General features: G+C 34.3%; 1 protein-coding gene across 1 annotated transcript; it reads left to right on the top strand.

Moving 5' to 3' along the window:
* Positions 1-7,214: 7,214 nt before the first annotated feature.
* LOC149827832 (putative prolyl 4-hydroxylase 6) lies at positions 7,215-13,354 on the top strand. The gene is made up of 8 exons (XM_090018580.1): positions 7,215-7,297; positions 9,504-9,593; positions 10,061-10,118; positions 10,214-10,318; positions 11,171-11,228; positions 11,301-11,476; positions 11,542-11,599; positions 13,011-13,354. Exons 1-8 carry the CDS (start codon positions 7,215-7,217, stop codon positions 13,310-13,312), a joined length of 930 nt encoding a protein of 309 aa, XP_089874706.1. The 3' UTR covers positions 13,313-13,354.
* Positions 13,355-17,021: the final 3,667 nt, after the last annotated feature.

The following is a 17,021-nucleotide window of genomic DNA, read 5'->3' on the forward strand; positions in this document are numbered from 1 at the left end:
TTTCATTCAATCGATGCATAATTATTTCATTCAATTTGTGCCCATGATGAACACCTAATCTCCGCATAAAATTAATTTGACAGTAGATATGCAACATGGTATGACTGCAAAAACATATTCGAAAGTCGTATTGAGATCACACTTATTTGTTAACCGGCCCTTTAGCCGATTCAAAACTCGTCAGACCTCAATTCTATCCGACTATTACAACCGTCACAAAAAAGTGTACAGTCATTGGGCAGAGCTAACATTTTGATAGATTATAGCTGATTTTGGTATATTTTTAATGCCATAAACCATTCGTAAAAATTGCTCTGGATGAAGAAGATATGACTGGTTTAGTGCATGCCTATACTTTTATGTTCCAACTGCCATGGTTCAGTGCCCATTTAGAGAACAAAGCTCAAACTTTCTCAGATTGTGTGAAATTTTGTTAGTTTTCTAATGCAATAAATTGTTCGTCAAAACTCTTTTAGACGAGAGAGATACAAATGATTTATCGATCAGGTGTTAGGCAAAAAATATGTATTAGCGAATAATATGCATTCGGGTGAGCAGAAATAGACCACCCGAATTCATACATCCATCTTTTTGTTTCACATAAACTCATCAAATAATATCTTAAAACTATCAGTATATGACTTTTACACAATCCATCATAGACAAATCTCATTTTTATAGTTGTTAGGCTGAAAAATTGATTTGTATTCTCGAACCCTATTTCCTCAAAAATAATTTTGGTATTTTCACAATTTCAAGCATAGAGATGCATATTTTTTCATGACAAAAATAACAAAAACATGACAAAAATTATACCACATGCATAAGAACATTATATCATAAATTCTAACTAAGATTTATGCTAAAAAGCAATAGATTTTTACCCTACTTCAATTAAAATATAGTTTTTGTTTTTAAAAGCTCATAACACATGGCATACATAGACTTATTTGTTTCTTTTTCAAGTAGATCATTCTTTCCAGGGGATGAACTTATTTTTTTATAGGAAAGTTAGATTAAACCCCTCTTCACTAATCCGAATCAGATTTTTTGAAAGCTTTTCTTTTTTACAACATGATAATTCAAATCCAAGAAAAAAATAATTTTTAACAAAAACAAATTTTGAGAGGGGTTTTCTTCCGAAAACCCTCTCTATTTTAATTTCAACAAATCTAACATCAATCCCATAAATGGGGGGTTTAGTACAGGGTTTGTTTTATTAAAAATTGGAATAAACTCGTTTCTATGAGTTTTGATTTATGTATAGAGAATAGAAACCCCTACCTATTGCGCAAAAACACTCATTTCAATAAAAAAAATGATCTTCCCAAGCGAACTGGCCGTCCTCTTTGTATGGTGGCTGCGTCTAGATGATCAACCTGTTCCACCCACATGCATTGCTTCACCTCTTAGTTTTCACAAGAGGAAAACCTCAAGGAAGATAGAGGAAAAGGAAGAAGAAGAAAGAATGAGCAAGTGAGAGAAGAAGCTAAGAAAATTAGAAAATGGGCCAAATGAGGAGGGGCATGAGCCCCTTCTCCCTTTTTATAAACCTAAGGGATTAGGTCAAGGGCTGGGCTAATCTCATTCCTTGATCTAATCTAAATTCTCTTTCTTTTCTTTTACATTTTCAAGTTTCTTTTTCTCTTTTATTAAATTATTATTTTTATATCAAATAGACTTAGGTTGATATATAGCATGTAGTGTGTGTATATATATATATATATAATGTATAGTATATATATTATATATTCTATACTATTAGTGCATATGGGTTGGTCAACACCCCTATGGGGGGTTTCAACATTTCCATATTGCTTTGGGTCAAGCTAGCTTGCTTGCTTGACAAGCAAGTTTAACCTTGACAAGTTTTCTTTTATTATTTTTTCCTTCCTTTTTCAAATTTCACCTTTCTTCTAATTTTCCAGCCTTCCCATCCTAGACAATTCTAGGATGGGACTCCCCCTTCTCTTGGGAGTCCCTCCGTAGAAATTAGGCAAGTTTTGACTTTGGTTAAAAATTTGTTTTTTGGTAACTTTTAGAAACCTTTGAATTTACAACTTTAACTTAGTTTTTTTTTAAGTCAACAAGGAGATGCCACATAGGATGGGATGGCCCACCTATGGATCTCTACTATTTTATGTAATTTATCTAAATTAAAAATTTTATTCTATTTTAATTATTTTACTAATTAACTTTATTTATTATTTTGGATTTCAATTTTTTCAAAACTAAAATGCAAGTTTAAATGGAATGACTCTAAATGCAATCCAAATTATTTTCAAATGTACGTGAACTTCTTCTAAACCATAATTTGTCTAGCTTATTTAATTTTTTCCTAAGAAATTTATTTTCTTATAAATGTATTTCAAAAATGATTTCCACTAGGGTTGACAAGACCTATTGGCATTTTGAATATATATTTGATTTGATTTTTTTCTAAGTCTTATTCCAAGAACTAATCTATGTACCTTATATAACACATATTATCATTATCAAATTATCACATATAGAGATATTCACAAAAATTTATGAAAATTTCTCAAAAAATTACAGTCATTACACTAATGAACTGTGACCCTCTTGGAGCCACCCTGAACCTTCCTGTTATCACCCTCCAGCCTACTTATTACTTGAAATGTTAAAAGTAGAGGCATTAAACCACAACCTCAGTAAATAACACCTGAAACACGTGAACACAAATATATTGCAATTACAGAAATAAGCATTGTCACATTTTTAGATAATATCTAAATCATGCAACATTACATATCATAATTAAGCATAATTTACATTTTACATAATCAATCATGCTTGCATTCATATTTTCAGAATAAATATGCTACAATGCATCATGTCAATGAAATAACAATTCATGCACAAACTGAAACATTGCAATGATTCTATTTTTTATTCTTTTGTTCTTCTTTTCCTTCCTCATAAAGATACACTCTCGGGTTCCTAACTTCGATTCAACCAATCCAAATAAGGGATTTATTATGCCATGTATTTTATTAACCTCATTGAATTGAAGAATCTGTGATATTCCATGAAGGTTTCACTGAAGCAGTCCATGACTCAGAGAAACTCCTAGTGGTCCAGCACAAAACCGATTCTTATTATGCAGAGATTCTGGACATACCACCTACCAGGTAGTCTGCCCCCCCTATGATCAGAGACTGGGGACTAAGGGAGACGTCATTGCCATCCAAAAACCAATAATGATCAACCGATCGTATGTACCACCACTGTCTCTAAAGTAGTCCCCGATCCAGTGGATCTGGTCTGAATGGATCATTGGTGTTATTTAATTATTAGGCTCATCAATTAAATTTCATATGCTCAAAACGCACACACTCGGGCTCACAAGCCCAATCTCTCCACCAAAAATTCTATAACGCAAGTCTGTTTTGACCCATTCAAACAACTCACAGTTCACACCATGAGCACAACCTCCATGAGGCAATTATGTGATTATGTGCATGCATGCATACACAAATGTTGCAAACACATGAAATCATGATCACGCTTTAACAAGCAAACAATATGTGTAACCAATCATTTTAAATTAATCATGCCTTATGATACACAATGTTCATTAACATGATGGTCATATGAATGGTTATAAATCAATAATAACATAAAATACATTTAGTTTACATGCATATCAGTTCAAATTTCAATATAAGCATTCAAAATCATGCTGCACAAAGTGAAACACATATAGGCACTAACACGTCATACAGTGCAGTTCAGATATCTGTTAATCCGATTTTGAAAAACCCACAAAGTCACAAGAACTGAATTTCACTCTCAACATTTTATTAGGACTGCCCCAACATCTCAGAAACATAGTCCAAGAAACAGAACTGCAAAATCAATCATAATAAAATCAAAAAAATTCTGGGACTGAACACTATTTCAAAAAAATATAAGACATATCCTGTCAACTATATAAATTCATCCCGGATTGAGAAATTTTTCACGACTTACAGAGAAATCTTTTGTCAAAAACCTTTGTAAAGGATCTTTTTATACATGTTGACTTTCACTCAATTTTTTCATAATTTATTTTTATTAGTTTTGATTGGGTTTTTAGAACTATCAAAATCTCTAGTCGAAAGAGTTCTGCTGACAAGGCAGAAAACCTATGCTTTGTTTGAATGGACATTTTGGTCCCAAAACTGACCCAAACAGAACAAAACAAAATTCTAAATTCAAGATCTGAATATGTAGAACACTTCAATATTTTTATTTTTATTTATTAACTTCATTTTCACAAAGATATCAATTTTTTTCTAAAATAGGTCGTAATAAAAAATGAAGACAGAATAACAAAGATTAAAACACATGCAAGATCCATTAAGCAAGAATAAAATTCATGGTATAATCCATACAATCATGATTTTTGATTCTCTAAACATATTTACAACATTATACAACACATCTTTGATTATATTTAAAACATTAACATTCATTATTCAAGAATCACAAAACATTCATGGAATATCTCAAATACAATATCATATATGTAAGAATTACAAAAAACCTTAAATAACATGAAATCATGATTTATTTATATAATAACAGGTTTTTTAATCATGCTATAATGAACTAATCTACCATATATTCTCAGATCAACTTTCTTTATCATAAAACATCAAAATCTTAAAATGTTTTTCCCAAAACCTTCTTCAAAATGATTTTTGCATACAAGAACATGGATTTCAAGCATATATTGAATTTTCAAAACTTTTAGAACTTATATTTCATCAATATAATCTAATATTAATATGTTATTCATGCTGAAACAAATAAGATCTAACAAATAACAAAAAAATAAGTTTTTCCCAAATCATTTTTCATATCGAAAGCCCCAAAATAGTCTCATTTTGAAAACCATTTTTCTTTTTTATGACATGGTGATATGGATCCACCAAAATATATTCTTTAAATTGAAAACTAATATTAGAGAGGTGTTTCAAGGTCTAATCCTCATTGGTTCAGATCCAAAAATTATCCCTACACATATCTCATGCTTTTGGATAGATTTATGTCTACGTGATTGATGTACCTACCTTGATCGGGCTCTCAAATTAAGAATGGCTTTCATCTCTCGTCTTCAAACCTTGGAGGTGCTTCAATGTTTGCTTAAAAAGATCCAAGAAAGAAGAAAAAAGAAAGAAGAAAGAAGAAAGAAGAAAGAAGAAAGAAGAAAGAAGAAAGAAGAAAGAAGAAGATGAAAGAGAGAGAGAGAGAGATTAAAGAACTCTAATGAGAATGAGAGAGGAAAAGAGCACTAACCTTGTTAATCCTTTTCATGATGACTTGTATTTATAGATGAACTTAGGTAAGAGTGTCATCTCTAATATAAGAGGTTAATATCTATTAATCTTCTTTATTAATAAAATAAGTAAATAAATTTTAGGTTATAATTCATTAGATTTCAAAATTAATTAAGCTAGAGAAGAAAAGTAGGAACTTTTTACTTTGGCTTGGGCTTTAGTGATAGGGTAACCTTCCAAGAGGTCTACAAACCCAAAGATTCATCAAAATTCAACGTTTAAATAGTTAATTCGATAGCCCTCAAAACATATATCATCGTTGTGGTCTTAGATTTAATCATACACACACGGATCAATAAAAAAATTTAGTCGATGTTGAAAAATGTTAATTTTGACCTATAATTAGGCATGAACTTCAGTCGATAATAAATGCTCAAATCAATACCAATTTGGACGTGTAGATAGTTGATTTCGATGCCCTCAAAAAAATAAACGTTAAGGTCAACTTCGATTTAATAGGTGAGCCACCGATTATCCAAATTTTTTGCTGAAACAATAATGATGTTGTTAAGAGCGTCTGACCCTATTGTCTAATCCAATGAGATCATATCCAAATATCCTGAGTTATATCCAATCCAATCATTCCCTAATTAGATCCAAATGTCATGGATTATATTCAACCTAATTGGGTTGGATAAAAAATACAGTCCAATCAATTTTAATTAATCAAATTCTGAACCTTATCAAAGTTGGAAAACCCAAAATGAAGGTCGGTCAATTTTAAAAATTATATTTTTTGAACCAACTAAAATCCAAAATCACCGAATCGAATCTCCAATAAGATCTATATCTCATAACAGATCTAACTAGAGTCTTAGGTCAACTTAGATTCTCAAATTTTGCCTGAATTTAACTTGAATTTTGCTTAAATTTAAATGTTAAATCAAAATCGCAAGTGTTACATAATATCATAAATAACCAATTCAATTGCGAAACAAAAAGATTTATGCAAAATAGTAGGATTTGTGCAAATATGTTTATGTGTAATTGTGAATTAGATGCGAAAAGTATGATTTATGTGAAATGTAGGATTTTAGTGGTTTCAGTTTAAGTGGAGTTTCACACATATATTTTTGCGATTTCATGACATAAATGTGAAATCGTAGGATATATGTGATTTTGGTGGTTTTAGTTTAACAAAAAAATCGCAAATAAATTTATGCGAGTTCGCGAGGTTTGAGTTTTTGCATAAATAAAAATGTGATTATGGATTTAAGTGAGAGTTGGAACTAGTCGACGAGCAGTAAAATTTTATCACAAAAGGCCTAAATTTGTAGTTGTGAAGGGTAAAATAGTCCTAACAATGTCAATTATTTGCGATTTTGGACATCGCAAGAATATCTTAAATTGTAGGATTTTTAAAGAATCAGGCTAAATTACCCTGATAGTACGATCAATTTTTGATATATATATATATATATATATATATATATATATATGGAGTTTCATTGACTCATATACAAAAGCTATGTAATTAAAAGTGAAGGAAGGAAGGAAGGTGACACGATACATTTTTGCACTCAGGGTTTATATTTTAGAGAAGTTCCAGTGTGTTACAATTCATACTATTAAACAAGTCTTATCAATATGCTCTTAATGTGAAACAAACGCAAAGAGAGTGTGTTGAGGCTCAATATAGCACATTGGACTGAAAGAAACTCTTTAACTTAAGAGCAAAATCTATTGATAAGAAAGCTATGAGTCAGATGGATCAACAGCCACCACGGGCTGAAGGATCGAGTCCTGCGTTTAATACCCGATCTCGAACTAAGGCAGCTAAGACCAGACAACATTGTTTTCCTTGCGACAGAATTGGGCACCTTGTTGCCCAATATCTAACTATAACCTAGCAAATTCGCTTCATTGAGCATGAAGAGAAACATAGAGACAGACAAGGAGAAAGTGAGATTGCGGATCAGGATGAAGACGGAGTCTACATTCGTGGAGATGATGTTTGCAACTTCATACCTGATTATTATCTCCTTAGTTAATTTGTTAGAGCTGAAGTCTTTCAAACCTGGAGATGATGATGCACCCGCTGAGCTGGATTGAGGAAGGTGACGGTCCTCTAAAAAGAAAAAGAAGAAGAAGAAGAAGAAGAAGAAGAAGAAGAAGAAGAAGAAGAAGAAGAAGAAGAAGATGGAGGCCCAGTGAAGATTCAAACTCTTAGATTATTATTTTTTATTTTGCGTGAAGTTTTATTGGACATTGTATCTATTCAAGATCCAATTTAGACTTAGGGTTTATGTTTTCTCTTTATGCATTGTAGGGATTTGTAAGATGGCTGATGAATATTGAAATTTTATTAATTTTTTAAATATTTTTCATTGAATCATGACTTTTCTATGGCGTGGATTACTGTAGAATAAGTTGGCAAAGTAGTTTTTCCAGCAATCTCTATGCCGGTTGCATTAAGTGAGCAACATGCTTGTTATATATGAGATAGCTTGATTGAGGGGTTGGCGATGAATCCCCCGATCACAAAGTTGAGGGTTGGGGTGGGCAGCAAGTATGGCTCCTTATGAGCCAGTGGGCCGACTACGGGACTAGCTTGTGCCAAGATTTTTAACTTCCCCTTAACCTGAACTGGACCTAGACCTGGCCCATTTAGTAACAAGTCAACATGTGATGATCCAAGGGTCATTGTGCCTTCTTTACTGCTCTAGTTATGTGTCACTTTTTTTTTTATAAAAGAACGGAGAAACCGCACTCAGAGTTAGAGATCCAGTCGTGTTGGACTATGCTGCCTGCCATACCTTCTCTGGTGGCGTAAACCATGGTTCACCCTTCACCCCCATAGAGCCAGCTTTGGCTTGCACAAGGGAGGTGACGCCCGTAAGGTTAGAACCTAAACTGCCCCAACCCACTACACCAAACCCTCTGGGGCTTAGTTATGCAAGTCAGTTTTTTTTTTGAAAAGCAAGCTGGGGTTAGGCAGACCCCTACCATTTATGAAACTATACCATTGGGTTTTGAACCTGCAACCTTTTTAAGGCCATAATAACTTCTTTTCAAAAAATAGTCTTTGAAAGGAGAACAATAATTAAAAACCACTGTTAATACTAAGAGCACGTTTGGAAGCGAGAAAAAGAAAAACTCTACTAGAAAAAAAGTTTTGCCCATGAGAAGTTTTCATACAATAACTTTTTTAAATGAAAAAGTTTTCTCTTGTTTGTGTAACATGAGATTTTTTTTTTATTGTCGATGGGTGGTGGTGGGTAATGGTGAGATGGATGAGGGTGGTGATGGTGAAATGGTGGGTGGTCATGAGATATGTAAATTACTATTTTCTTTTGGTAAGAAACATTCTTCTACTCTCTTAGAAACTCTCTTAAAAGAGTGTTTTCTATTAAAAAATATATTTTTTGAAAAAACTCTCTCATCCAAAAAGTCTCTCGCTTGAAAGAGTCGAAAATTTCTTATGATTTTTTTCATTTTGCATCACTTTTTTTACATCTTTCTGGTTTTTACGTATCCTAAGTCTTTGATAGGTAAGTTGGGGTTAGGCAGACCCCACGAGTTATACAACCATACCATTGGGACTTCCCAACATACACAAGGTGACGTGCTGATCCTACCGGACAACAAGAGCCCCCGGTTGGTACGGTGCAACAACCAGGTAGTGAAAACCACTTGGATGCAGCCCACGTTTTCACCAATCAACATAATCACATGGACAACTAATGGGTGCCCCCAAGGAAAAAAAAGGGCGGGTGGTCACTGGATCAATGCTCATAAGATCCTTTCGAAACAAATCCAACGGTATTCTAGTTACCGTGCTCCCAAGAATTTTTTGAAACGATTATCATTATTAGAAGCCTTTGACTTCTGCAGAAAATGGATCAGTGTGCGGCCATCAGACTGCTGGTAAACTGAGACAAGTTGTATAGGGTTGAAGGAAAACCACCCAGATTTATTATAGATAATCATGCTGAACCTTCTGTGCTCAACCCTCCCTTCCTCCACTCTTCTTCACTATCTTCTTCTTCACATCATGATAAGAATGTCATTTCTGTTTCTGTTTCTGCTCATCTTTTGCCACCTCAATCTCTCTGACTCTCTTGATCTCTCTGAATTGTAAGGACTAAGAGGACCGTTGCTTTTACTACTCACCTCTCCTCTTTCGTTTTCCTTCCCACCCACCTTTTGATGTTGCAGGTATCGCTCGTTTCTTAGCACCCAGGAAGACGCTGATCGTTCCTATGGCTTCGACCCCACTAAAGTCACCCAAGTCTCTTGGCGACCAAGGTGTGTGTGTGTGTGTGTGTGTGTGTGTGTGTGTGCGTGTGCGCGCGCGCGCACCTTCCTTCCTTCTGTATCCAGTTATAACAATAACACCGCCCAAAGGGGGTTGGCTCAGTGGGGTAGAGTCTTGGCCGCTAGATAGGTGGTCAATGTTCGATTTCCATGAGTGTTTCCCCTCTGCACAAGCCGACGCCCAGCTTAGAGTTTTACACTGCCGGCAAGATGACCGTAGGTATGGCAAGCTGAGCAAGCGCCACCAGGTCTTCATGTGGGTGAAATTTCTTCAGGTTATAAATAAAAAAAAAATTATAACAATAACACCACCTTGGTTTTCTACTGCCACTACCCACATTGTCTTATGGTGCCCATTGTTGTTAGTTTTAATAGTTAAAAGATTGATTGCTTTGGTTGTTGCCATGATGGAATTTCTTGAAGGATTAAAAGAGTGTTCCTGTTCTTTTTTGCATTAGGGCCTTTTGTTACAAAGGATTTCTATCTGATGAAGAGTGTGACCATCTTATCTATTTGGTAAACAATTATCCCTCTTGTATATGATGATTTTGGAGATACACATGCATCCAAAGTTTTGTATGGCTCAATGGTGTTAGTTGGGTACTCAATAGGCAAAGGCCTTTCTTCACAAGTCTATGGTGGCAGATGATAAATCAGGTGAGAGCTATCGGAGCAATGTCCGGACGAGCTCAGGGTTTTTCCTGCAGAAGGGGCAGGTGAATGTCTTCCTTGTGTTCTTTCTGCAAACGTGTGCATAGCTGTTCCTGCTTTCTTAACATGTCCTGCCCTTTTTGGCTCTGCAGTGTTTCATATGGTTTTCAGGTTATTGGTACGATCTGTTGAAGTGTAACTTGGTAATCAAGTAAACATAAGGATTGAAAAGCATTTCTTAGTTCCTTCAAGAATATGTAGAACCATCCTACCTCAAAAAATACAAAAATGATAAAGTCAGCATACTTCATCTGCTATGAGACTGAATGGTTACAATATCAAGTCATTGTACAAGTGCTTGTATGGATTTAAAACCATTTGTGATTGGTGATATGAAGGAAACAGCTTACAGTTGCCTTTTGGTCACCATTAGGAGTGTGGAGGTTTCAGGTTTGGAATGTCCAAGGGTAACACTGATACATCAAAGATTCAATGCAAATAGTGCAGTGAGTTCTTAATAATTCTAGTAACCGTTTGAGAAGTAACAGATCGACCGGCTGGGTTTTGTAAATGATAGATAAAATCAGCTGTCTTGTTTATACTAGAAAGAAGTGAGTGAAGAAACATAATTCATAGTGATCTTGATTTCATACTGCTTGTATGGATATCCAGCTGCAGATTTGATACTGTTTTTTCATATAATCAATAGAGATTTTCACCATTGCCAAAATACATATATATTGTCAGTATTCATTTTTTGTTAATAAACTTGTTTCTTCCTCTGAGATCACCACTTTTCTAAACTTATCAAATCAATGTTAGGATGAGTTAAACAACGACATCCTTTATTGCTGTGAAGTCATCTCATCTTCCTAACTCGTTCTCTCATTTTATTTTCCCTTTATATTGATTTGAAGGATGCAATTATCAGGAGAATAGAAAACAGAATCGCTACTTGGACTTTCCTACCAAAAGGTAAGTTATGTTCTTGTTCTTGTTCTGTGATTAGTATCTCAGAGGATGCCTGAATTTTTATGTTGTAAACAGAAAATGGTGAATCTATTCATGTACTACACTATGCTCTTGGTGAAAAGTATGATGCCCACTTTGATTATTTCAATGATGAGAAAAATGTTGCTCGAGGTGGTCATCGGATGGCAACAGTTCTGATGTACTTATCTGATGTTGCTAAAGGAGGGGAAACATTCTTTCCCAATGCTGAGGCAAGTCATTTTAGTATTTATCACCTTCTTGATTCATGCCTTAAAACTGTAAATGTGGTTTGCAGGGTGTAATTCAACGTAAAGATGATTCTTGGTCTGACTGTTCAAAAGGCAGTTTTGCAGGTGTGCAACTAGAACTCGTTATTTTCTATCTTGGCTGTGTTTACTAAGGATCTTTATTGAATATGAAAAATAATGTTTTTCGATTGTTAATGCTGCATACAATATATTAATGAAAGTAAACTAGTAGCTAGATACATATCAAAAGGTATCATTTTCATCTCATGGTTTGCTAAGTGAAGTTTTTTCTTCTGTGGGACTGGATTACTTCGGAGATGACAACTTATGGTGGGATCAGCTCACTGCCAGCTGCCACACACACATACACAGAGATGGATTCAATTGTGCAATCTCATTCAATGTGTTTTTGTACTAATGAATGGCAGTCATACGCCCTGCTAAGCTTTAGTAATGCTCTAAAAAGCTGAACAAATATACATGTCAGTGGATCGGGCCAGAACTGATAATTCAGGCTTGTTTGAGTGCTTATCTTGTTTATTTGTGTTGAGATATAGCTGAAAGCATGGATAGAACATCTCTTATCATATCCTGGCTCTGTTGCAAAAGAAATTACCTTATATGAAATTTCATATCATACTGAAAAAGCTAAATAGGTAGTGAGCACACACACAGAGGCATGATTAACTCTGTCAAACTACTGGTATGCTATTGTTTTGACTGAAAGCTATTTCAGCCCATCTTGAATAGTATGAGCCAACATGGTTTGCTTGTCAAGTTGGTGACCAAGAGATTTGCTCTAAGGTATGGGACACTAACAATCAAAACCATACCTAAAACTGACTCATCCATTCATTCTGGGGATACCCTTCAACTATTGCTATTGCCAGTTACCAGCCATGACAAGGCCAGAAGCCCCAAAAACCATCTGGGAAGAGCCATCTTTGCCATAAAATGATTACCCTACTTGTTCCAACCTTGTCACAATTGGATATGGTAATGTGCCAAATGTGATCTCTCTCTCTCTCTCTCTCACACACACACGCACACACAGAGTCAATCAATTGGTCCGCTGATCCATCACACTCACACGTTATTGGCTTTTATTCATCAGAAGTATAAATCAGTTCACAAAATTATAGAATATGTTAATTTATTATTCATCATTTCCCTTTCTTACCAAAGAATAAACGAGCTAACCTTACCCCATTATGCTTGCGAAGCATGGGGAACGTCTTAGAAAATTGTCATGATTAGCTTACTGTTCAGTACATGTTCAAGAAGATATCTGTATTTCCGTAATGATGTCATGTGTCTTTTCAGTCTTAGTGTTTCTCTTCCCCTTCTAGAGCCAGGTCATATCTGTTGCATGTTATGCTACTATTCTGACCATTTAACAGTGCATGTTACAAGTTCACTTCTTTGAATCAATATTGCTTATTTTGTTTCTAGCAAAGCTTGATATCTGTTTCATGCTATCCAATCTATGTTTACACTCTCTCTACTTGCTTGTCAGTGAAACCAAAGAAAGGGGATGCTGTACTCTTCTTTAGCCTTCACCCAGATGCAACAACTGACACGGCTAGTTTGCATGGAAGTTGTCCTGTGATTGAGGGGGAAAAGTGGGCTGCAACGTGTTGGATTCATATTAGAAACTTCAACTCCGTGGTAGATACAAAGGAAGAGTCAGTTGAAGCGGAAAATAATCATGTGGCAAGAGAGGAATCCAGCATTGCTGCAAAAAGCAAGTGCAGGAAGAACCAATCATATATGGTTGCTTTTTGTGGGGATAGGTGTACAATGTGCAAGGCACATTGATCTCATTCATACTATATTTATACTGGCAACAAGTTTTTTTATTATAGGATGAAAGAAAAAATCACTTTTTTATTATTGCATAAGATGTGTCTTACTATAATCGGGAAACAGCCTACCTCACAAACCCAAATCATAGAAATAACAAAAGGCTTCATTAATATGTTTAAATAGCTAAAAAGGTACTTTCTAACTATAATAACAGCACAATTCCAGATTGCAAATAAAACATTATGCTCATTTTCCTTCATTAATATGTTTAAATAGGTAGTTAAACACATTAGATTTTCTTGATAATAAGCATTCTCCTTGTTATAACATAGGATTGCCATATTTTGCTTAATGGATTCTATCTTCTTTACGGCTGCCTGTTAAGCTGCCAGATTAACTACCTATATTTTGATTTGTGATTACCCAAAGAAATTTATCATGCATTGTTTCAGGATTTAAGTTGTCTGGTACGGTCCTCACCAATTTATGATATTTTCTTGGTCAATTCTAGGCATACCAAGTCTTCTTTACCACTGTTATTAATTTATTTGTCATACAAAGATTAATATAAACATGATTTATCTAGGCCCAGCCATATGGATGGGCCGTTAAATATCTTCTATTTAATAACGATATTCAGAAGGTTTTGATTAGGTAACTTCAAGAATTTTAAGGGTAATAAGAAATATGTGTATGCCAATGTAACTTTTAAATCAATTTGGATATAAATTAATTCAGATCTATTCCGATTCAGATATTTATTGGTTTAAGCCTTTTATTGGTTGTAGTCGTTACCAGTGTGGATGGAAGAACCAATAGGATTATGTATAAAACTAGTTTGAGAACAAATCAGTTCAGGATTTAAAACTACATATCTAATGACTGGTTTTTCTAATGGCTCTAAATTCTGGATCTGACATCATAAACCATGAATCTATAGAAGATCGGTTTTACCCAAGTCTAGTCCGTCTGGTTATTTGGTTCTAATTAGAATCCGACCTCATCGGATCACTTAAGCCCATGGTGATAAATGTTTTAAATGGCTTATCAGCTCTGAAAACATAGTGATATTTTAAAGTTTGTTTTTCTTGTGTTTTTCTTGTCAAAATCTTGGTAAAAACTGATAAATTAAAAGTATACAAATATAAGGAAGAAGAATAAAAACATCAAATAATATACATAATTGATATTTTAGTGATATTTTGTTTGTTTTAAATTAATGTCAATATTATGACAAAATCATGATATTTTTATTTGGATGATAATATCATTATTTTGGTTGTTTAAAACATTGACTAAAGTATCATGCATTCTAATAACGAAAAATGATTGTAATGTCCTTGCCTCCAAAATGCCTCACAATTCGCTGAAATCTTCTCCATATTCAAAATCTAAGATTCTTGAGTTTTTAGAATATTTTTGCCCAAAACATGCGAACCTCCTTTAACTACACACTCCCGAAGTATGTTTGCAAATATGGGTACGACCATCACAAATCATTTTTGTGAATGTCACGCAAAATATGCAAACCTCTTTTAACTAAACACTCCTGACATATGTTCACATACGACTTTCACAAATCATTTTTGCAAAATTCACCCAAAATGTGTGAACCTTTTTTAATTAAATACTCTTAATGTACGCCTGCAAATATAATATGACCTTCGCAATTCATGTTTGTGAATGTCCTCAAAATGTGTGAATCTCCTTTAACTAAATATTCCTGACGTACATCCACAAATATATTAGAACCTTCGCAAATCATGTTTGTAAATATCTCCATAACGTGTTAACTTTCGTTAACTACATACTCTCAATATACGTCCATAAATATAGTACATCTTCGTAAATCATGTTTGTAAATGTCTTCATAATGTGTGAACCTTCGTTAACTAAATACTCCCAACATACGTTTGCAAATATAGTATGCCCTTCACAAAAATGATTTTGATGATTTGTGACAGTCATACCATATTTGTGAAAGGGTAAAAATGTCTTAAAAAAGATGAGAATCAAAGATTTTGGATATAGGGAGGATTTCGGCAAATTGTAAGGCACTTCAAAGAATGCACCATTTTGCAAGGACAATATAATCATTTTCTATTATAGTAATATGTGGAAAATGCCATTGATATTTGTGACATTGCTTTTTTTTTTTTAAATAAAGATGGTGTTAGGCAGACCCTTGCCAATTCATTAGATTATAATATTTATTGGCTATTTGATTGTTTAGGCATTAAAAGCGCATTTTGAAATTTGATTGGGCCCTATACGTGATCATTTACTTTATTTGTGTTTTTTTTAATGAATTTTTAACTTTTTAAAAATAAAAATTTAAAAACGCCGCTTTAAAATGATTCCATTCCATTCTTAACCATTTAAAAAAATGATTACAAGCAATTACAGATTTTGAACATTTGAAACATAGTCAAGAGGCATATCTTTTCAAATACGAGCTGAGCTAATAAGCTAATAACCCCACATCTAGCTAAATGCCGCAGCAATGATTTGTAAGGTTTAGGAAGTCTAACCATGACATCTATCACATCGAAACAACTAATCAACTATTTCATGCCCCCAACCCGTAGGAAACCACTTTCTTGCTAATGGGGTATACCAAGGTGGGAAAGTGCTTTCCCATCAATGGACGTTTGACCCCAATTTGAAAAGAAAGAGTTTTTCTTGTATTTGATTAACTAGATATAATTAGTTAACACATCTTTGTTTTTTAATCATATGGATATTTTGGTCAAAAAATATTTAACCGGCCATTTTATTTTAATGTAATGGTTATTTAAAATATTGTCAAAACAAATAATCAATAAGGATTTTAGAGTTCTAAGCACATTTCAAAAGATTTCATATGTAAATAGATTTTTAATGTGGACTCGGTGTCCAAGTGGGTTCGGAACCAATGGGTTGACCTAGTTTAATAATAAGAGCTTTACTTAGATTTAAAGTATTTATTGAAATATTTATTTTAACCTTGTAATTATTTCTAAAAACCTAAAGTTTCAATTATTTTATATTATTGTCTTTTTTTTATTGTTTTTCTTGTGGTGAAGTTTGGTAGGAATCGACCCACTGAAATTGGACTTGATCTGGTTCCAACACCCTAGGCGCACAAGGCCTAGAGTAAGGTTGAGTGGATGAGGTCCACTATTTTAGTTTTTATCCCAGCAGACCCTCCTCATTCATCCTCTTCTTTGCTTTTTGGAAAATAGAGCTCTCTTCTCCTCTCGTTCTTTTTTCACCCTAGCCGACCCCTCTCTTCCCATTATTTCTTCTTGGGATTTGCACACAACACCTCCACCTTAAGAGTAATACCCAATAGATCCACACCACCTCCATCGTCGTCGTCATCATCATCATCATCATCATCATCATCATCATCATCTTCATTCTTTCTCTTACCTGATTTCTTCAAGGAAAAAGGTTTTCTTGGGAATCGAGCCTCTTGAGAACTGTGCAGCTTAGGGATTCATGTTGTAGCATGGCGGTACCTTGGAATGCATGCAACAAGTGTAGAGGATGCCCAATTGAGAGGAACCAACTGACCAGCCTAGCCTCCATTGTTGATTTGGGGTTTCTTGTCGATTTTTGAGAAATTGCTCCACTCGATTTTCAATTGGGTGCCGATTTTGTGTGGAGGAACCTTTTGACACCACCTCAAATTGCATGCAGCCTGTACCAGCTCTGTCAGTGTGGGAAAGCTTCAACT

The sequence above is a fragment of the Nuphar pumila genome, chromosome 10, assembly GCF_984573655.1.
Source record: "Nuphar pumila chromosome 10, dmNupPumi1.hap1.1, whole genome shotgun sequence".
NCBI classification, from domain to species: domain Eukaryota; kingdom Viridiplantae; phylum Streptophyta; class Magnoliopsida; order Nymphaeales; family Nymphaeaceae; genus Nuphar; species Nuphar pumila.

What these genes read in the sequence shown, in the direction of transcription:
- LOC149827832 (XM_090018580.1), top strand. Translation starts at nt 7,215, where the DNA reads ATGAAGAGAAACATAGAGACAGACAAGGAGAAAGTGAGATTGCGGATC. An exon ending in TCTACATTCGTGGAGATGAT is followed by an intron (nt 7,298 to 9,503) that starts GTTTGCAACTTC and finishes TTGATGTTGCAG; the next exon opens with GTATCGCTCGTTTCTTAGCA. An exon ending in CATTCTTTCCCAATGCTGAG is followed by an intron (nt 11,477 to 11,541) that starts GCAAGTCATTTT and finishes TGTGGTTTGCAG; the next exon opens with GGTGTAATTCAACGTAAAGA.